Genomic DNA, 22,481 nt, shown 5'->3' with positions numbered 1-22,481 from the left:
TATTATGCAGCCATCAAAAGGAATGAGATCTTGCCATTTGCAATGACGTGGATGGAACTGGAGGGTATTATGTTGAGCGAAATAAGTCAAAAAGAGAAAGACATGTATCATATGACCTCACTGATATGAGGAATTCTTAATCGCAGGAAACAAACTGAGGGTTGCTGGAGTGGGGGGTGGGGTGGGAGGGATGGGGTGACTGGGTGATAGACACTGGGGAGGGTATGTGCTCTGGTAAGCGCTGTGAATTGTGCAAGACTGTTGAATCTCAGATCTGTACCTCTGAAACAAATAATGCAATATATGTTAAGAAAAAAAAAAGAAGAAGGTAGCGGGAGGGGAAGAATGAAGTGGGGGAAATCGGAGGGGTGGACGAACCATGAGAGACGATGGACTCTGAAAAACAAACTGAGGGTTCTAGAGGGGAGGGGGGTGGGAGGATGGGTTAGCCTGGTGGTGGGTATTGAGGAGGGCACATTCTGCATGGAGCACTGGGTGTTATGCACAAACAATGAATCATGGAACACTTCATCTAAAACTAATGATGTAATGTATGGGGATTAACATAAGAATAAAAAAAAAACTAAAAAAATAAAAATTAAAAAAAATAATAATAAAAAAAAAAGAAGGCAGAGAGAAGATTTTAAGTTCAGTTTTGAATGCGTTATATTTGAAATGCTTGTGTGATATCCAAGTGAATTAGCTCAAAGGGCAGCTGGTTATATGAAAGTGTATATACACACACAGTGCTCATAAGAGTGTTATGGCTTGAAAATACAAATAGGAAGTCACCAGTATATAGGCAATAGCTAAAGCAGAATGTACAGATAAAGTCACTTATGGAGAGTACAGAGGGGCAGAAAAGAATGGGCTGATAATTGAAGCTGGAGAACATCTACAATTATGGAGACTAAGGAGAAATTAAAGAAGATAAAAATTAGAAGGAAGTATCATGGGAGCCAAAAGGACAAGGAGGGGATGAACAAATACTACAGGCATAAATATGAAATCAAAATATCCATTGGACTTGGCAATTAAGTTCATTTTCAAGGGCAGTTTTTAGTGTATATCCTGATCAGAATACAGATGGTAGCAGTTTGATAAAGAATGGTAAAAAGTAATATGAAGATAATTGGCTAAAAATGAAAAGGGGGACAACAGCTAGAGTGAAGAAAGTTTTGTTTATTTATTTGCTTGTTTTTAGGACAATAAAGGCCATATTCATATGCTAAGGGAGAAGAGCTGGTCTAGATGCAGGATGTCTCTACAGCAGTAAGTAGTCAAGGATCAATGCCAAGGTAACCTTTGTTAAGTGTTGAAAGGGTAAAAATGTAATTCTGTCTCTCCACTTTCTTTCATTTTATCTAACTGCATTACTGAACCAATTAATTTGCATAGTCCCCATTAATATATCTCCTTTAAATTACAGGCCTGGTAGAGAAGTCAGTATGGGTATCACATGAGGATATTCTCCACTCTTTATGATTCCTATTCCAGCTCCTGCAGGGAGTAAGATCCTGAAAGAGCTCTGCATATTATTTCTATATCCCAGATCTAGAATGTGCCAGATTCTTGTAGTCACTCAGTTTGTGTAATAATATTCTATAAAATATTTCTACATTAAGGACAGATTGAAAGAACTTGAAACAAAAAAGAGAAGACAATCTAAAACAAGCTTACAATGAACAGATTTTTAAGGACTGGTGAATTAGTTCCTTAATGTGCTTTATGAAAGGGTTCCAGAACTTACAAATATTTGAAGAATAAGATGGTGAAATATTTCTTTGGTTGCTTTATAAAAAAAAAACAAAAAAACAAAAAAAACAAACATTCAATTTAAGTTTACCTGAAAGTGTAGAGCCACCGCAGGTCTGGCCATCAACTTACTGAAATGTTCATTAAATTTTGGAGAAAGAATGTCCTGTGATAACGTTTCATAAGGATCAAATGCTTGCTCCTATTTTTTTAAAAAGGAGAACGTGTTAGGTTTAAAAGAACATCTTTTCTACTAATATGGCAGATTATTTAATAGTAAATTTTTATTTAAGTTCTTAACTACGTTTCAGAACTTTTTGCTCTCACTTTTAGGGGTCAAACAATAACTAGGAAATTTTTTTAAATGTATGTAATGATCTTGAGTGATACATGACAAGGTCTTAAAATAGGTCACTGAATTTGTGGTCATAAGTTATCAAACTATTAAAATGCTTATGCACATTTATTCCCAGTAAATGAAGAGTATTTATTAGTAAAACAAGCTTGGGATTTGAAATTTCAGTTAGGCTTACCTAGGTTAAAATGAGTTTATACCTAAGATACTCTCCAAGGAAGCAAAACCTGGTACCACTGTTTCATCCACTCTACACTTTTCAAAATTAGAAACAGAAAGGAAAGACTAATATATAGTAAAATAACAAAGCAGAAATTGCCCATATTTTGTACGATGTTTATATTTCTTTTTTTTTTTTTAATTTTTTTTTTCTAAAGATTTTATTTATTTATTTGACAGAGAGAGACACAGCGAGAGAGGGAACACAAGCAGGGGGAGTGGGAGAGGGAGAAGCAGGCTTCCCGCGGGGCTCGATTCCAGGACCCCGAGATCATGACCCGAGCCGAAGGCAGATGCTTAACGGCTGAGCCACCCAGGCACCCCCGATGTTTGTATTTCAATAAATTCCTATTACTTGACAATAATCAATATCCCCAATGTTTAGTTACAACTAAGAGTCTTGTTTCATTTTTGTATTTTAAAAATACAGTATGTTTTGGGGCGCCTGGGTGGCTCAGCCGTTAGGGTGGGGGTCCTGGGATTGAGCCCCACATCGGGCTCCCTGCTCAGCGGGAAGCCTGCTTCTCCCTCTTCTACTCCCCCTAATTGTGTTCCCTCTCTTGCTGTGTCTCTTTCTGTCAAATAAGTAAAATCTTAAAAAAAAAAAAAATACAGTATGTTTTTCAGAAAATAACAAGTATTGGTGAGGATAAGAGAAACTGAAATCCTCATCCATTGCGAGTGGGAATATAAAATACTGTAGCCCCTGTGGAAAACAGTTTGGCAGTTCCTCAAAAAGTGAAACAAAGAATTACCCCATGACCCAGCAATCCACTACTGGATATATACCCAAAAGAATTGAAAATAAGAGACTCAAACAGATACTTGTATGGCAATGTTCACTGCAGCATTATTCATAATAGCCAAAAGATGGAAACACCATGTGTCCATCATCAAATAAATGGATAAACAAAACATGATACATATATACAATGGAATATTACTCAGCCATAGAAAGGGATGGGGTTCTGATACATGCTATGATGGATGAACCCTGAAAACATGTTAAGTGAAATAAGCAGACACAAAAGAATATTGCTATGATTCCACTTATATCAAGTATCTAGGATCAGCAAATTCATGTTGACAGAAAGTAGATTAGAGGTTACCAGGGGTTAGGAGGGAGGGAAGAATAGGGAGTCACTGCTTAGTGAGTACAGAGTTTCTGTTTGGGGTGATAAAAAGGTTTTAAAAAAGACAGCAGTGATGGTTGTATAATACTGTGAATTTGATTAATGCCACTGAATTATGCACTTAAAAATGGTTAAAATGGCAAATCTTAATGTATATTTTACCACAATAACAAAATAAAAATTAGAAAATACATTGTTTTTGAACCATGATATACTTAAGAGAACAGCAAGCAACCAGGCTACAGATTAATATGCTAAAATGTTGCAATATAAAAACTTGCTAGTAAGAATCAAGGCTGATTATTTTGCTTAGGTATCAGTAATTGAATACTTCTATACTATCAGTTTCATTGTCTCTAAAATGGATATAATAAAAGTGATCTATATTTTCCAAAAAATATAGGCAGAGATTGTAACATTAGAAATTCTTTTACATGAAAACTAAAGAAAGCACTTTTACAACCTGTTTTCCAACAGCAATAAAAATGGCCAATAAGTATACAAAGATGTTCAACATGATTAGTTTTAAGAATAAAAGCTCTTTTCCCCCCTCATTAGACTGGGAAAAATAAATAGAATAACACCTAGAGTTAGTGAAGGTGTGGGAAAAAGAGCAGCATATATTAGAGCTTATGTGGAAGTAAATTTGGTAAAATGTTTTAAAGTTCTAAAAATTTCCTCGTCTTTAATACTACAATTCCACTTCTAGGAATACATCCTAAAATAATTATTAGACTATGATGACAGTATAAATATATTTGTTGTAATATTGTTTATAATAACAAAAAATGGAAACAACCTAAATATTTATTAATAGTAAGGAGTTAAAATATGTTATGGTGTCTCCATATAACATGGTGCTAATTCAGACTTCAAAATCAGTGTTGAAGGAGGGGTGAGGGGATGGGTGAAATAGGTGAAGGGGATTAGAGGCACAAACTTCTAGTGAGTAAATCACAGGGATGAAAAGTATAGCATAGGTAATATAATCAACAATATTGTAATAATGTTGTATGGTGACAAATGGTAACCACACATATGGCCGTGAACACCGTGTAATGTACAAGAATTGTTGAATTTCTATCTTACACACCTGAAACTAATATAACATTGTATGTCAACTAAACTTCAACTAATATATTAAAAAAATTGTGTGGAAGTCTATTTATTAACATGGAAAATGTTCATGATATATTGAGAACAGGAGAAAATAGTTAACAGTCTATTATCGTAAATAAAACGGGTTTGTATCTATATAGAAAAAAATTTTTTTTTTTAAGTTTTTTTTTTTTTTTTTAAAGATTTTATTTATTTATTTGAGACAGAGAGAATGAGAGACAGAGAGCATGAGAGGGAGGAGGGTCAGAGGGAGAAGCAGACTCCCTGCCGAGCAGGGAGCCCGATGCGGGACTCGATCCCGGGACTCCAGGATCATGACCTGAGCCGAAGGCAGTCGCTTAACCAACTGAGCCACCCAGGCGCCCAAAAAAAATTTTTTTTAGAAGATTTTATTTATTTATTTGAGAGAGAGAGAGAGAAAGAGCACAAGAGGGGGTAGCGGGAGAGGGAGAAGCAGACTCCCTGCTGAGCAGGTAGCCCGATGCAGGACTCGATCCTGGGACTCCAGGATCATGACCTGAGCCGAAGGCAGTCGCTTAACCAACTGAGCCACCCAGGCGCCCTATAGAAAAATATTTTTAAGGATTAAATAATATATGTTGTAAGGATAAGTTATCTCTGGGTGTTGCAAAATTGAGTGATTTTCATTTTATACTTGCCTCTATTTTTCTGAATATTTTTACAATAAGCTACATTATTTTTATAATCATCACCTAAAAGACAAAATGATTTTCACGTTGGGAAAAAAATTAAAATATAAACCTCCTTTTCAATTTTTGGAAACTAAAACCAAAATCTATAAAAGCTAAACAGCTATGGTCAACAGAATTTATTTTCTTTCACCTTAAATACACATGCCATTAAAAAAAAATCCTAGCCATATGCACTCCAATGTTCATAGCAGCAATGTCTGCAATAGCCAAACTGTGGAAAGAGCCGAGATGCCCTTCAACAGATGAATGGATAAAGATGATGTGGTCCATATATACAATGGAATATTACTCAGCCATCAGAAAAGATGAATACCCAACTTTTACACCAACATGGATGGGACTGGAGGAGATTATGCTAAGTGAAATAAGTCAAGCAGAGAAAGTCAATTATCATATGGTTTCACTTATTTGTGGAACATAAGGAACAGCATGGAGGACATTAGGAGAAGGAAGGGAAAAATGAAGGGAGGGAAATCGGAGGGAGAGATGAACCACGGGAGGCTATGGACTCTGAGAAACAGGGTTTTAGAGAGGAGGGGGGGTGGGGGGATGGGTAAGCCTGGTGATGGGTATTAAGGAGGGAACGTATTGCATGGAGCACTGGGTGTTATACGAAAACAATGGATTGTGGATCACTACATCAAAAACCAATGATGTATTGTATGGTGACTAACATAACATAATAAAATTTTTAAAAAATCCTAAATGTTACTACTCAACCAACTTTCACTATAAATATTATCATAAATACACTATAAAATAAGTGTCACTAAAAATATAGACAATGTAATTTTAGTTTGCTACTGGTTCAATCTTAAGTATTGTTTTATAGCAGTCAGCAATGTCCTCTAATTTTCACAGAGAATATCTTACTAATTTTTTAATACACTATTTAGAACTTTAATGAGAATTATAAAGTACTTTTATAAACTTACTTCTGCCAAATCTTCAAAACAGCTGCCAGCTAACGGATGAGGACTGCTTTCATCAGTCATTTCAACTGTGTCTTCAATTAAACCTAAAAGTTTCACAGTTAATTCATGTATATCTGAAATGTTACTGAAAATCCTGTCAATATCCTGAAAAAAAAGAAAAGTTAAGACATGTGAGGTTGAAATATTGTTTAAAAATTGCTAAATATAAGTAATATAAGTGTTAAGGGTGTATTTTCATCCAATTACATACTAATATACTCCAAGACATGTAATATATTCTATAACAAAGCAAAAGTCCATCATGAATACAAATGTGAAATTAAAAAAACCTCCTGGATTACATACAGTAAATTTACTGGGAAATATAAATTATATGTAGTTTTGTTCAATAATTCTAAAATCTCCTATTGTGGATAAATCTAAGCAACTCTTCACATAGAGAATCCTGGCATTTGAGTATTTTCAAATTGGCTAAGAGGCTAAAAATCTTGATCAAGGTCTTATAGAGCTAGTTAATAAAAGCTGGGTTCAAAATGAAAACATGACTCCTAATCCAAATACAATCCAGTTTCACAACTTGTGGCCTGTCTCCTAAATTTGAGGTGGAATTAAGACTTCATTCAAGCTTCCATGTGTGAATTACATCTGGATTAAGAAATGTTAATTTCTTAAACAGACCGTTATGACTGATCATGCAGGTTATGGCCAACTATCATTCACTCTTCCATGTTGTAATGGAAACACTACACGCTGTGGAACCTGACAGACCTGAGCATGGATCTTGACCCCACACTTGTTAGATAAATGACTCTGGATTAGGTCACTTACTACGTTTCAGGCACTATTACAAGTACTTGACATGTAATCTCGTAACAGCCTTATTATATAGGCACTATCATCATCCTCATTTTTACAAATGAGGAAACCAGCTCAAAGCAGCTAAGTAAATTGCTCAAGGTCACACAGCTGGTATATTAATATCTATCTACCCTCATAAGGTTCTTAGTAGGATTAAATGAGATGATTTCCACAAACTGCTCCTGGCATATATTAGGTCCTCCACAAATGTGAGCTTTTTTTTTTTTTTAAAAGATTTTATTTATTTGAGAGAGAGAGAGAGTGAGAGAGTGAGCACAAGAGGGGGTAGGGTTAGAGGGAGAAGCAGACTCCCCGCCAAGCAGGGAGCCCAATGTGGGACTCGATCCCGGGACTCTGGGATCATGACCTGAGCCGAAGGCAGTCGCTTAACCAACTGAGCCACCCAGGCGCCCAAATGTGAGCTTTTTGAAGACAAAGGCATAGGGCCTAAAGGAGTAAATTAAGATTAGTTTTAAATCACTCATTCCTTTATCACATATTTGCTGAGTACTATGCTCTGATCTCAGATGGTCTTTACCTCAAAAGTTTACAGTCTATTGAGACTAAAAAATACAGTAGAAAAAAATACAGTAAATATAGCAAATCCATATCTAAATGTTAAAAAAAGTTTAAAAAGATAAGGAATTCCCTCTTTCTCTTGACCCTTCAGTACCATAGTTGAAATTTTCTATCAAATCAGCACTATCAATGAGAAGAGACCCCATAAAAATTAATTCCTGAGGAATGAAAACTAATGGGACACAGAAAAGCCAAAGAAGATAAAATAAGCTACTAGCATCTGTTAGGTTTTTATTCTTAGATAGAACCAATTATACTGTGGTATAAAAGAACTCAAATTCAAGTTCAACTTCTGTAACTTACCAAGTCATAATCGTTTTGTGTCAATTTCCTTATCTTAGTAAGGCAGAGATGATAATACCTGTCTCATCTATCTCAGAGGAGTGTTACAAGGGTCACATAAAATAGACAGTACTTTGAAAATGACAAAATGCAATTAAAGCAGTGTGTCCAGTGGGAGCTGCTACAAAACATTAAACATAAGTACCAAAAAAAAGGACAGAAGCCAACTAAAAAACCCTACATTATCACTGAAACTCATGCTTTTGGAAAAGAATCAAAGAGGCTAAATCACTTCCTAATCTTAAACACTCAGCCAGCTGTGTCTGCACATTCACTCATGTAATAGTTATTTGGGGGAGGAAATCAGGAGGTAGAAAAAAGGCGGAGTATTTAAAGTGAAGGGCAGACACACAGACATCTAAGGAAAAATAAATCATGGGATAAAGAAAGGAAAGAAAAAAAAACTTCTTAAAAAAGACAGTATTTGTCTAGCTGTATTCCTTAAGTTGACTTTAGAAGCTACAGAGGTAAGAAAAAGGACAAGGCTCCCATCCTACTGCCAGCACTTCTATCCCATATTCCAGTGGAGTAGCTCTGCCTTTGTTGTTTTGTTTTGTTTTGTTTTGTTTTAAAGATTTTATTTATTTATTTGACAGAGAGAGACACAGTGAGAGCAGGATCACAAGCAGGGGGAGAGGGAGAAACAGGCTTCCCGCGGAGCAGGGAGCCTGATGCGGGACTCGATCCCAGGACCCCGGGATCATGACCTGAGCCGAAGGCAGACGCCCAACGACTGAGCCACCCAGGCGCCCCGCTCTGCCTTTGTTTATGTGGCACTCGGCATGAACTTTTTTCTTAAAAAGTTCCACTGTTAAAACTTTAAACCACTGCCTTAAAGTACTTACCAAAAGACATGAAAAAGTATTAAGTCTTTCTTTTCTAGACCATACATCTTTTTCACTACGTTCAAACGAATGACTATAAACCTCAAATCCTGCACAGCAGGAAGATTCCACTCCCGTGCAGTCCCCCTTTCCAATCAGGGCAGCTGTGTGCACTTGTGTCTGACTTCCACTGTCACTGCCCTTAATACAGAACAATTCACATATTTTAAAAACCATAAATACTACATAACAGAATATTTTTGTTATACACTCATAAAGTATAAAAAGTTCCTACTTGTGATTTTAAGCTGCTTTTGGGGTACATAAAATTTCAAACCAAAAAGGTACTTACAGAAGGTTTAAACAGCTTTCTGTCGGAAAGAAAGGCTTCTCGAAACACTTTTATGATCATATTTAGTTCCCGTAGATACTGCCTTTCTTCTGCAATTTCAGTTCTGACAAGGTCATAGTAGTTTAATTCACCTGAAGAACTGGGTTCATCTTCACAGAGAGAAACCAAACCTATGTCATCCTGGTCAAACATGTCCATCAAAACCTGACAAATATAAATCAATAATGTAGAAACTTATTTTCCATACTTTTATAAAATGGTCTCAAGGTATTTAGAATTAAAACATTAAACAATGAGAGCTGTGTGCATTACAAGCTAATTTATATAAGAAAATTCAAATAAGAGAAATATGAAAAGTTGAAGGGAAAAAAAGTCCAAACAAAACTGGATATGCAAAAATAAATATTTATAGAAATAAGATAAGCCTAATACTGAAATATATGTGTGTATACATATAAATGTGTGTATATACACACACACACATAAACTATACACACATATAATAGCAAAAAGGAGCATACCTTTCAAGGACAACAATCTGAGCCAAAATCCTGGTTCAATCACTTACTTACCTGTGATTACAGACAAGTTATTTATTCTTTTGAAAGCAGATTCCTTCTATGTAAAATGTAACTGATGAGAAAATTCAATGAGGTGGTATACATAAAATGCATACAACTATGTCTGGCAAAGAGTAGGCATTCAAAATAGTGGTACTTCCTTGTCCTGTTGTAAAGAAAGCTATATGCACTTGGAAAAAAGAAAAGGATACTACTGTAGAAGCACATGACAGAGCACACTGTGATGCTTTTCTCATGCATAGTTACCATACCAGCAACCGCTATTAAGCAGTTAAAGAAGGTGCCTGTACCAGCGCAGGAAGAGAGGACTGTTAGGAGACTGGTTAGATACAGGAGAACAGACCAAATAGGAAAATATATTAAGAAAAATGGGAGCCAGATTTCTGTCAGACAAGACAGTTATAAATATGAACAAGGGGAGGCTAAAATGAACCCTGTGGTATTGGTTTGGATTGGAGAGATCTGTGAATTCATATAAAGATAGATAATTCTTTTTTGGTAGACACAGGGTAGTTCTTGAGTTAGAAGCTTAAGCCTGAGAGAACGGTAAAGCAGATTTCCCAAAATTGTTCTACCCACTCAGAAGTAGGTAAATACAATACTATCTTCTAAGCAGAACTGAATTACCACCTGCGTTATAGGTCCACCCCCACTTAAATGTAGGTTGGTGCTAACATATCACCTATGTTGGAAAATAAACAACTTGTGAAAGTACACGCCTGTATTAGTTTTCTTGGGCTGCCATAACAACAAAAACATAGATGAGAAATAAATATAGATGTGTTGTATACATATAATGTATACACACACACACTCCCCAAATCTGGCATCTAGAGACCAGAACATGTACACCGTAATAGCAGTCAGTTTACCTAGCACCCAGATCTTGGTTTCTAAATACCATTCTCCACTAAAAGGAACCTGGAGTTTTTAGAAAATGACTAATCCCAGGCGTGAGCAGCATGTAAAGAAAAGCTGAACCTGGAACATCTTCTGTCAAGAGGAAGTGTTCAAAGAATGATACAGACAGAGAAGCCAACTTAAAGGAGCTCCCACTGGCCAGATCTAGGACAATTTGAATTATCAAAATAAGTAATGAAATAATGGAAAGCATATTAAATGAGAATCCATGAGCCTATATTAAAATAAACAAATGAATAAATTTCAAGTGCAATGAGGAACAAGATATTCACGATCTTAAAATATTCCACAAAATATTAATTACAAAAGGGAAAATAGTACTTCAAGGCAGAGAAGCCTGGAAAACAACCCCTTAATCAAGTGATCAAAATGAACATCACCAGTGATGGGACACATCAAAATTGTGTGCCATGTGAGAAATGCAATGAAAAGAGTACAGCACTACTTCTATGATATTCCTGGCCAAAGATCCATAACCTGAATTTAATGAAGAGAAAATACCAGAAAAAAACTAAAGTAAGGGACTTTTTCTTTTTTTAAGTAGGCTCCACACCCACTGTGAAGCCCAATGTGGGGCTTGAACTCACGACCCTGAGATCAAGACCTTAGCCAAAATCAAGAGTCGGATGCTTAATTGACTGAGCCACCCAGAAACCTCAGTAAGGGACATTTTAAACAATTACAACCAGTTGTAATCCTCAAAAGTATCAAGGCCACAAAAGTTAAAGGATTATGAGGAATTATCCCAGACTGAAAGATACATGACTAATTCTGGACTGGATCATTTTGCTATAAAGGACATCACTGGGACAACTGGCAAAACTTGAATAGGGCCCGAAAATTAGATAGTATAATGTATCAAAGTTAATTTCCTGGATTTTGATTGTCATACCATGGTATGCGGAAGAATGTTTTTGTTTGTAAACTATGTTGGCAACTTACTCTCAAGTGGTTCAGGGCACAGGGGAGTATCTTTTATTGTACCTACAACTTTTCTGAAGTCTGAGATAGAAATTTTTTTTTTTTAAAGCATGTCATCATAATTTTAGAAGTCAAATAGAAATATCTAGGAATTTCTACTATGAAATTCAAGTGAAAAATCATTTTTGAGATCAAGGCAGACTAGAGCAGATCTCAACAATAACTGCACATCAGAATCACCTGGGATGCTTTCAAAATATATCGAGGCTTAGAGTCCTAACCCAGGTCAAGTAAATCAGAACCTCTGGGAGTAAGATGCAGGCATCACTATTCTTTCTGGTAGTTCTGTTGTACAGTCAAAGTAGAGAACCACTGGCATGTGCCAAGTTCTAGGGGTCATTCAACCTTAGTGGTCTAGTTTAGGCATCTTCTCTATGAAGTGTTCCTGGTCTCCCCCATGCCAGAGGTGACCACTTTCTCCACTGCACTTTGGCTTATAATAGTTTTTAATCACACTGTGCTGCAATTATTATGTTTTTTACCGTATTTTTTTCCCCACTAAAATAAATTCCTTCTAACACAGGGACTGCTGTCTTGTTCAATGCTGGATCCTTAAAGCTCAGGGCAGTGACTGGCACATTGACAGATACCCAAAAATGTTCATTTAAAAAGTAAAAAAAAAAAAAAAAGTAGAAAGGAAAGAAAAGGAGAAGAAAGGAAAATAAAGAGACTCAGTTTCTTCCCCCAGAGGCTTACAGCCAGGAAGCAATGAGGTAACTAACAAAAACAGTATCAGAAGGAAGAAACACTGGCATTGCAGTCTTCTGCTCTCTAGCTGTGCCCCACTATTCTGTGAAACCAAAGTATGCTTTTCAAAATTACTTATACTTAAAAGTACCCGACTGCTCTGTATATATTTTCTTTCTAAAAAGATAAAACTCAAAACTGTTTTTCTTAAATTGGTTTGAGGCTTTGGCTGTTTTTCTCTTGTAGGCGAAAGATTCTTGAGGGGCCGGGGGGGAGATTCCCATCCTGTCATATGCTGAAAGTATCATGGTTTGTCTAAAACACCAGCATTTTTCTGTCTTCCAACACCAGGAATTATAAAAATTACTAATATAAACGTGTATAAAAAAGACAGAGGCAGAAGTGACATATAGTCACTATTATTCAAGTTAAATTTATTTATTTATTTATTTATTTATTTATTTATTTTTAAAGATTTTATTTATTTGACAGAGAGAGACACAGTGAGAGAGGGAACACAAGCAGGGGAAGTGGGAGAGGGAGAGGGAGAAGCAGGCTTCTCACTGAGCAGGAAGCCCAATGCGGGACTCGATCCCAGAACGCTGGGATCAGGACCTGAGCCGAAGGCAGACGCTTAACAACTGAGCCACCCAGGCGCCCCCTCAAGTTAAATTTAAATACCACTTAACACTTACCTTATCTGCACACATTGACACTTTAATGTCCTGCTGAGATATTTCATAATGTCGGATATTAAAAACATAATTACCAGCCAACTTCAAAATATCAGCTGAGATATACTCTAGTACAGCCACAATATACAGGGATACATGATAGTCCACTTTGTACCCTAAAACTTCCTGTGGAAAGAATACACAATTTAATTCCAAAAAATGGCACTGTCAAGTATCAGTTAAACACTGAAAAATTTTATCCAACACTCTTGCTTACAAACTTTCTATAAACCAAATGTCTAACGTTACAGGTATCATAGGATACAGAATGAGCAATTGGTCCCAGTATCAGAGGCTTTTTAAAGAGACATCTAATCTAACAAATCTGCCTTAAGTATCAAGAAATCTTGGCCAGGACCTCACTGAAAACCTCTTAATTAATACATTACCCAAAACCCATTTGAAAAGTATCTGCTATCTTCAAGCACCTGTAACCAATATCCCCAAATGACAGTGGTTTGTATTGAGGGGAGGATATGTGAATATGAGGGGGGAGTTAGGGGATGTCTTGAAATTGCTACCAAGGAGGCATTCAAATCCATATACATCAAATATTTTCTATAGACTAAATAATATTCCCTAGCCTATTTTTCCAATGTATATAAAAATATCTGTGATAAATACAAATTAAAAACAGTTCTGAACTCACCACAGCTTTGACTATATATACATATATATTTTCTAAAGATTTTTTTTTTAAAGATCTTATTTATTTGAGAGAGAAAGAGAGAGCAAGAGCACAAGCGGGGGGAGCAGCAGAGGGAGAGGAAGAAGCAGGCTCCCCGCTGAGCAGGGAGCCCAATGCGTGGCTCGATCCCAGGAACCTGAAATCATGACCCAAGCCGAAGGCAGCTGCTCAACCAACTGAGCCACCCAGGCACCCCTACTTTTTAAAGATTTTATTTATTTATTTGACAGAGAACTGGAGAGAGAATGAGAGAAAGCACAAGTGGGGGGAAGGGCAGAGGGAGAGGGAGAAGCAGACTCCCCACTGAGCAGGGAGCCTGATGCCGGGCTCAATCCCAGGACTCTGAGATCATGACCTGAACTGAAGGCAGATGCTTAACCAACTGAGCCACCCAGGCGCCCCGACAATATATATTTTCTTAATTAGAGGTTGAGAATCAGTCAGGGGTAATACTCAACAGAAGATACCACAAAGATGTATTATTGCTTATCAATAACTTTTAATATTATTTGAAAGGAAATCTGATTTTATCAGAGTATTTTTACTTGTACACACATTAATATATATGTGTATGTACAAGTACACACACGTACATGCATATACTAACATAAACCATGCTATATAAATACTATATAAATACACCAATACCTTATAAGGTATTATTCATGATAAAGAACTTCCCCAATGTTTAATTTTTTTTTTTTTTTTTTTACTACCTTCAATGAAGGATGGATTTTGTCCACAGGGAGTAAGAGAGGATTTCTTCGTTTTCGTTTTTCTATGGCAGATTGTGCATCAGCAATAGCCCATTTATCAATTGGATGAGGAAAGGTCTTTTGAACACGTTCCTGTTCAGATCACAGCAGTACTATTGTTAATAGAAGTGTTCATAACAGAAAATTCATACAAAACTAAATTTTATCATCTTTAACCCTAGCAGATAATAGTGACATATGTTCTGATTCCTGTAATAACTAATTTTTTTAAAAAAAGGATCAACAGTACTCTCAAGATTTTTCCACGTAATTCCCATGAGTAAAGAAAAAGGTGAAATTTAAACAGAAAGCTTGTAAGCATAAGCATAATTAGGATGGAACGAGAACTAGGAAAAAGTAGTAACATTAGGAGAGATGAAAACCAGCATGAAATACTCACCAGTGATTTTATAATAAGGTTCCTAGGGTTAAAATTATTTACCTAGCAGAAGCGGTTAATTCATTATTAATAATTATTATGCAGTCACTCTCCTCTTGCTGACCTTGGAGCTTCAAATATAGAGAAGAATTTTAAAAAGAAGAGATGTCATGTACCTTTTAAAGGTTCAAGTAGGTGACAAAGCTCAGAACAGCTTAAGGAAATACATCCCCTGGCAAAAACAATCTAAGCCTTTTAGGTTACTATTATGGCTCATCTAATCTAAATTTTAACCAGTGGTTCGCATGAATAATGAGAACTAATGATAGGTGAATCAAACTCCAATTTTTAGCGGGACTTCCTGTTTTTTAAAATTATGTTCTCATCTTTTAGCATATTTAGCTATTGAGAAGTATGCTTTTTTTTATACTTAATGTCGTCGAGCTGAGAGTAGGGAAACAAATGCTTTAATTCCAAGAGTTCCTAAAAGTCTTAATAGCCCAATTACTCCAAATTAAGATTTTCCTTCAGACTAGAAGTTGTTGCTTTATTACAGAAACAATTTTCAAAAGAAAGGTGATGTAAACAGTATAGTACCAAAGTAATTTTTGAAAGCTGTACTGATGGGTATTTCTAAAAACCTAAAAATACTCCTATGTAAACTGAGCCAAAACAAATTATTTTAGCACTAATTCACACAATTTTTTAGAGGTGTGTCTGTATATTAATCAAACAGTAAATAGCCTTAAGATTTTTACTAGTCCTTTACTGAACCAGTATTTATATGCAGTACAATGCACAGATCTTAAGTATACAATTCAATGTTTTGAAAAATGCTTACACCTGTGTAACCATCACTTTAATAAAGATACAGAATATTTCTATCATCTCCATCTCCACACTCATAGGCAGCCACCATTCTGATTTCTATCACCATTAATTTTAGCTGTTTCTGAACTTCACAGAAATGTATCGTATCATATGTACTCTCTAAGGTCTGGCTTTTTTTGTTCTATATGATGTCCATGAATTATAGCCATGTTATCACACATATCAGTAGTTCATTCTTTCATTTTATTGCTGAGTAGTATTCCATTTTATAAATGAACCACAACCCGTTTATTCATTTTCTTGTTGATAGAAATTTGAGTTGTTTCCAATTTTTGGGTATTATGAATAAAACTGCTTGGACATACATAAGTCTCTTGTGAACATATATTTTCATTTCTCTAGTTAAATACTTGGGAGTAAAGCTGCTGGGTCATAGGCTAGATATACCATATGTTTAACTTTATAAGAAACTGCCGAACAATTTTCCAAAGTGGTTATACCATTTTACTCTCCCACTGGCAATGTGTAAGAGTTCTAATTATGCATTTGGTGTTATTAGTCTTTAGTTTTGTCCCTTGAAAGGGGTGTGAAATGGTATCTCAATATGGTTTTAATTTCTATTTCCCCGTGACTTAAGAGCTTGAAGGGCACCTGGCTGGCTCAGTCAGTGGAGCGTGCAACTCTTGATCCTGGGTTGAGTTTGAGCCCCATATTGGATGTAGAGATTACTTAAAAATAAAATGGAAAAAAAAAAGAGCTTGAGCACTTTTCATGTGCTTATTGGTCAATACCACATCTTCTTTCTATGAAGTGTCTGTTCAAGACTTTTGCCCATTTGGGGGAGGAAGGTGTCTTTTTATTACTGATTTGTAGAAGTTAACATTCTGGATACAAATCCTCTGTAAGGAATATATATCACAAACATTTTCTCCTGGTTTGTGACTTATACCTTTTTCATTTTCTTATTAATTTTATTCTTTAATACTTATTGTGTTTTGAGTCCTCTGTAAAAAAAAAATATTTGGTTAACCCCAGGTTAAGAAGATATTCTTCTCCATTCTCTCCTACAACTTTATAGTTTCAGCTTTTATGCTTAAGACTATGATGCATCTTGAATTAATTTTTATGTGAAATAGGTTTCAAGGGTTTTTCTCTCATAAATTTACCCAGTTAGTTTAGCATTTTTTTTTTTGCTTAAACACCTTCCTTTCCCCATTGATTTGCTTTGCTATCTTTGTTGAAAATGAACTCAGCACATATTCCACATAAGATTTCAATGGTTTTAGTTTCCATAATGATTTAGAATGATATAGATTAAAAAATTAATTTGTATAATGGTTCAGTGACTTTTTGAAATATCAAAATAGTTTTTACCTCCACATCTTGAACAGTCCTTGGTTGAGCCATGCATAATTTATTAAGCAGCTGAAAAATCAGCTCTTCAATATAATAGAGAGACTCTTCATTAGCGGAGAGATTGGGATGTACTTGCTCCTGAACCTTTAAAAAAAAGTCTCAGTTAAAGAACAGGCAAAAATATTTATGACAAATCTCAGAAAATCTTATTTTACAATTATTAACATTTTACTAGAATAGTTATTCAAATACAGACATAAAACACAAGAAGTGGGGGGAAAACCCACCTCTAATTGTTGGTGTCTGTAAACTTTTCTTAACCCACAGAGCAGAAAGTAATAGAAAACTTTAGTCTAAGATCTACTTTTGTAAAAAAAAAGAACAAAAACCTATAGATTTTAATATAGAATATTTTTTTAATTATCCAGTTCAAAATAGCTTCTAATTTCCATTATGATTTCTTCTTTGACCTTTAGAATTTAGAAGTATATTTCTTAATTTCTAAACATACGGTATTTTAAGTTCCCTTTTTTACCGATTTCTAGAATAATTGCACTGTGGTTAGAAAACATACTTTCTAAGAGTTCAACTTTTTAAAATTTGTTGAGACTTGCTTTTATAGCTCATTATATGGGACTAGATGGCTTTACTGACAAACTTAAACATTTAAGAAAGAAACTGGAAAAACAACAAAATAGATTTCCCAACTTATTGTGAGACTAGCCTTGATATAAAAACTCAAAAAAAAGATGAAAATTATAAGCCATTTTTACTCATCAGCCTAGAAATAAAAGCCTCAGTAAAATATCAACTAAATTCCATAATACATATAAAAAAAAATGTGACCAACCAAGTGGGTTTATCTCAGGAATGTAAAGTTAATTTAATGTTGGAAAATCAAACAAAATAATTCACCATGCTAACAGATTAAAAAAGAAAAGTAATATGATATCAATGATTTAGTAAAAAAAAGCATCTAAAAAACTCAACATTCATTCATAATAAAATCTCCTAGTGAACTTAATTTAGTAAAAGGATATCTACAAAAAGCCTATAATAAACATTATAGTCAATGGTGAAATACTGAAAGCTTTCTTTTTGGTATCAGGAAAAAGGCAAGGATACTCGCTATATCATTTCTATTCCATATTGTACTGGAGGTCCTGGATAGGGCAGTCCAGCAAGAAAAAGAAGTAAAAGTGCAAGAATTAGAAAGGAAAAGATTTACAGATGATTTGATTGCCTACTATGATAGTTAATTTTATGTGTCAATTAGCCTGGGCCACAGGGTGCCCAGACATTTGGTTAAACATTATTTCTGAGTGTATCTATGAGGGTTTCTGGGTAAAATTAACATTTGAATTGGTAGACTGAGTAAAGCAGACTGCCCTCCCCAATGTGAGTGGACCTGCCTGAATAAAAAAGGCTGAGCAAGAAAGAATTCTTTCTCTCTGCCAGTCTTTGAGCCAGGATTTTGGTCTCCTGCCTTAAACTAGGACTTGGTCTAGGACTATACCACCAGCTCTCCTGGGTCTCCAGCTTACTGACTGCAGATTTTGGACTCCTCTACCTTTATTAGAGAGAGACAGAGAGAGGGAAAAGAGAGAGAGAGAGAGTATGCGTGTGTTTCTGTTTCTTTGCAGACACCAGACTAATATACCCATGAAGCAAAATCAAAATATTGTACAGATAAATTATTTTTTTAAAAGATTTTATTTATTTGAGAGAGAGAGAGTGCACAAGCAGGGGGAAGGGCAGAGGGAGAGGGAGGGAGAGAATCTCAAGCAGACTCTGCGCTGAGAGGAGCCTGAGGCAGGGCTTAATTCCACAACCCTGAGATCATGGCCTGAGCTGAAATCAAGAGTTGGCCACTTAACCAACATGCCCAGGCACCCCAAATTATTTTAATTCATAAAAAAATAAAATTTTATTTCTGTGGAACACAACAAAGATGAAAAATAAAAATCTTAAATAATATCATTTACAATGGAATAAAAAATAGATCATGTACCTTGAAATACATCTTAACAAAAGAAGTATAAGACCCTTGGGGGAGAAAACTATAGACTCTGAGAGGAATTAAAGATCCTAATAAATGAAATATAATAGCATGTTCATGAATTATCAGACTTAATATTGTAAGTATATCAATTCTCAAACTGATCCACAGACTTAAAATCACAGTCAAAACCAAAAAGTCTGTTTGCTGAAATTGACAAGATAATTTCAAAACTTACATGGAATTGCAAAAGGCTAAGAAAATCAGGCACTTACTCAAAGAAGTAGAAGTACTTGCTGTAATCGTTACTGGGATTTATTACAGAGCTACAGTAAGAATGTGATATTGTTATAATGACAGAAAAACAGACCAATGGAAAAGAAGAGAGAATACAGAAACAAGCCCATAAATATACAGACCCTTGATTTACAACTAAGCTAGTACTACAGGGTATGAGGGTGTGGTCATGGGAAGGCGAGGAAACATATAAATAGTGAACAACTGGATACTCATATGGAGAAGAATTATACTCAACTCCAATTCACACTGTACACAAACAACAATTCTAGCTGGATATTTTAGAACTATTACATAAAGACCTAATAAACTGGTAATATGAAACAAGATATTATCTTCATGACTCAGGATAGGAAAGGATTTCCTAAACAAGACACAAAAATTACTATCCAGAAAGGAAAGGACTGATAAACATAACTTTAAATTAAAAATGAAAACTTAAGTTCAACAAGACCTTTAAGGAAGTGAAAAGACAAGTTAGCACTGGAGATTTATGTGACACATAAAACAAAATGGCTCATATCCAGAACATATAAAGAACTAGAAAAAAAAATGATAAAAATCCCAATACAGGGGCACCCGGCTGGCTCAATTGGTGGGAGTATGCAACTCTTGATCTTGGGGTTGTGAGTTCGATGCACATGTTGGGCATGAAGCCTACTTAAAAAAAAAAAATCCCAGTAGAAAAAAAAGGGCAAAAAAACCAAATCAGCACTTCACAAAAGAAATTCAAACGACCAATAAGAACTCTAGCTCTTTGGTAATGAGAGAAGTGCAAATTAAACCACAATGAAAACTATTACCCACCCATCACAGAGCAAAACTAAAAAGCCTGGTAATACTAAGCGTTAGTGATTATGTAGAACAATGGGAACTCTCAACACACTGCCACTGGAGTGCAAAATGGCTCAATCATTTTATTTTTATTTTTTATTTTTTTGGCTCAATCACTTAAAAATTTTGCCATTATCTACTAAAGTGCAAGATATGCAATACTCTATAATCAATAATATTGTGAAAACTTTGTATGTTAACAGATGGCAACTAACCTATTGTGGAGATCACTTCATAAAGTATATATACCTAAAACTAAGACAATACTGTATGTCATTCATACTTCAATTTAAAAAATCAAAAATTTAGGGGCGCCTGGGTGGCTCAGTCACTAAGCGTCTGCCTTCGGCTCAGGTCATGATCCCAGGGTCCTGGGATCAAGCCCCGCATCGGGCTCCCTGCTCCGCGGGAAGCCTGCTTCTCCCTCTCCCATTCCCCCGCTTGTGTTCCCTCTCTCACTGTGTCTCTCTCTGTCAAATAAATAAATAAATATTAAAAAAAAAAAAAAATCAGGGCGCCTGGGTGGCTCAGTTGGTTAAGCAACTGCCTTCAGCTCAGGTCATGATCCTGGAGTCCCGGGATTGAGTCCCACGATGGGCTCCCTGCTCAGCAGGGAGTCTGCCTCTCTCTCTGACCCTCCCCCCTCTCATGCTCTCTATCTCATTCTCTCTCTCAAATAAATAAATAAAATCTTTAAAAAAAAAAATCAAAAATTAAAAAAAAGATATGCATACCCTATGACCCAGCAATTCCACTGCTGGAGATATGTCTGTTTAGAGCTATGCAGTCCAACACAGCGAACACCAGCCACATATGGCTACTGAGCACCTAAAATGTAGCCCTACTGGAATAAAATGGGCTTTAAGTGTAAAATACATGCCAGATAGCAAAGATTTAGTATAAAAAAAAGAATGTCAAATATCTCAATGTTTATATTGATTATATGCTAAAATGATCAGATTTATTAGTTAAATAAAATATATTATTAAAATCAATTTCATGAGTTTCTTACTTTTTTAATATGGCTGTGAGAAAATTTAAAATTACATATGTGATTTACATTATATTTCTATTGGATAGCACTGTTCTAGAGAAATAAATAAGCACACAGATTTCCTAGAAGACATGTATAAGAAGTCTCCTAAGTAACATTATTAGTGATACCTCCCAACTAGAAACTCAAATATCTTAAGAGTGGAATAAATCGGGGCGCCTGGGTGGCTCAGTCATTAAGCGTCTGCCTTCGGCTCAGGTCATGATCCCGGAGTCCTGGGATCGAGCCCCGCATCAGGCTCCCTGCTCCGCAGGAAGCCTGCTTCTTCCTCTCCCACTCCCCCTGCTTGTGTTCCCTCTCTCGCTGTGTCTCTCTGTCAAATAAATAAATAAAATCTTAAAAAAAAAAAAAGTGGAATAAATTGTAGTATGTTCATACAATGGAATACAGGAAAAAAACTGAGTAACTATAGCTAACTAAAATGTGGCTATATCTTCGAAATAATGTTGGCAGAAAGCTGCCAGACAAGAAGAATACATACAATGGAATTCCACTTCAAGATCAGACAAAATTAAGCTGTAACACTTAGAGACACATGTTTAAATGGTAAAACTATAAAAGAAAAAGGCAGTGATTACCATAAAAATGGTTATCTTTGTATATTTATGTTTTATGCATTTTTGATTGTTTTACTACTTCACCATAAATAAGTTTAAAAAGTTGGAGAATCATCTAGCAAACAGAAAATGGAAGGATAAAATTCCAATAAAATAAGTCAAAAGGGCCCCGCTAGTCCCCAGCTAATAAACGAAATTAAAATGTTAGAACCCTGGAGACAAACAGAATATCCTACAAGCTTAGGGTGAAGGGAAGAAGCGGGTCATATACAATGTGGACATTAGACTAGATCCAGACTTCAACTGTAACACTAGAAGCTAGAAGGCAGATTTCCAACTTAGAAGAAGTTCCTAACAAACTATCAATCAAATGTCATGGTAAAATGAAGACATGCTTAGACATAACAGGTCAAAAATTTTTCTCTTTCATGCACCCTTTCTCATTAAGATTTTATAGTTTAACTGTACTACAGTAAAACAAGAGAAAAATATAGTATATAAGAAATAAAGGAATCAAGGCCAAAGGAGTACCCAGGATAAAGTGAAGGGAAATTATGAGACATGTACAACAAACATAAGGTCACCAGTCCAGACTAGAGAAGATCAGAAGATTTTGGGAGAAGCTGTCTCAAGAAGATGAAAC

At 35.5% G+C, this 22,481-nt stretch overlaps 1 protein-coding gene across 4 annotated transcripts in view; it reads right to left on the bottom strand.

Annotated features, from left to right (window-relative positions):
* The window catches only part of SOS2 (SOS Ras/Rho guanine nucleotide exchange factor 2), an 88,516-nt gene that overhangs the window by 49,344 nt on the left and 16,691 nt on the right, over positions 1–22,481 (bottom strand). For 2 of the 4 annotated variants that reach the window (XM_034992316.1, XM_034992315.1), the window contains exons 2-7: positions 17,116–17,241; positions 14,493–14,624; positions 13,050–13,214; positions 9,185–9,388; positions 6,230–6,373; positions 1,847–1,957 (exon numbers count right to left, since the gene is read on the bottom strand). In XM_034992316.1, coding sequence (XP_034848207.1) covers positions 1,847–1,957; positions 6,230–6,373; positions 9,185–9,388; positions 13,050–13,214; positions 14,493–14,624; positions 17,116–17,241 — 882 coding nt within the window. Of the gene's footprint in view, positions 1–1,846; positions 1,958–6,229; positions 6,374–9,184; positions 9,389–13,049; positions 13,215–14,492; positions 14,625–17,115; positions 17,242–22,481 lie in introns of those variants that run through there. The other 2 variants (XM_034992317.1, XM_034992319.1) reach the window with 2 other exon arrangements.

Source organism: Mirounga leonina, unplaced genomic scaffold, assembly GCF_011800145.1.
Source record: "Mirounga leonina isolate KUSES-001 unplaced genomic scaffold, KU_Mleo_1.0 Mir_82, whole genome shotgun sequence".
Lineage (NCBI taxonomy): Eukaryota > Metazoa > Chordata > Mammalia > Carnivora > Phocidae > Mirounga > Mirounga leonina.
The sequence above is the reverse complement of the archived record's forward strand: the minus strand, read 5'-3'. Positions and strand labels throughout refer to the sequence as shown.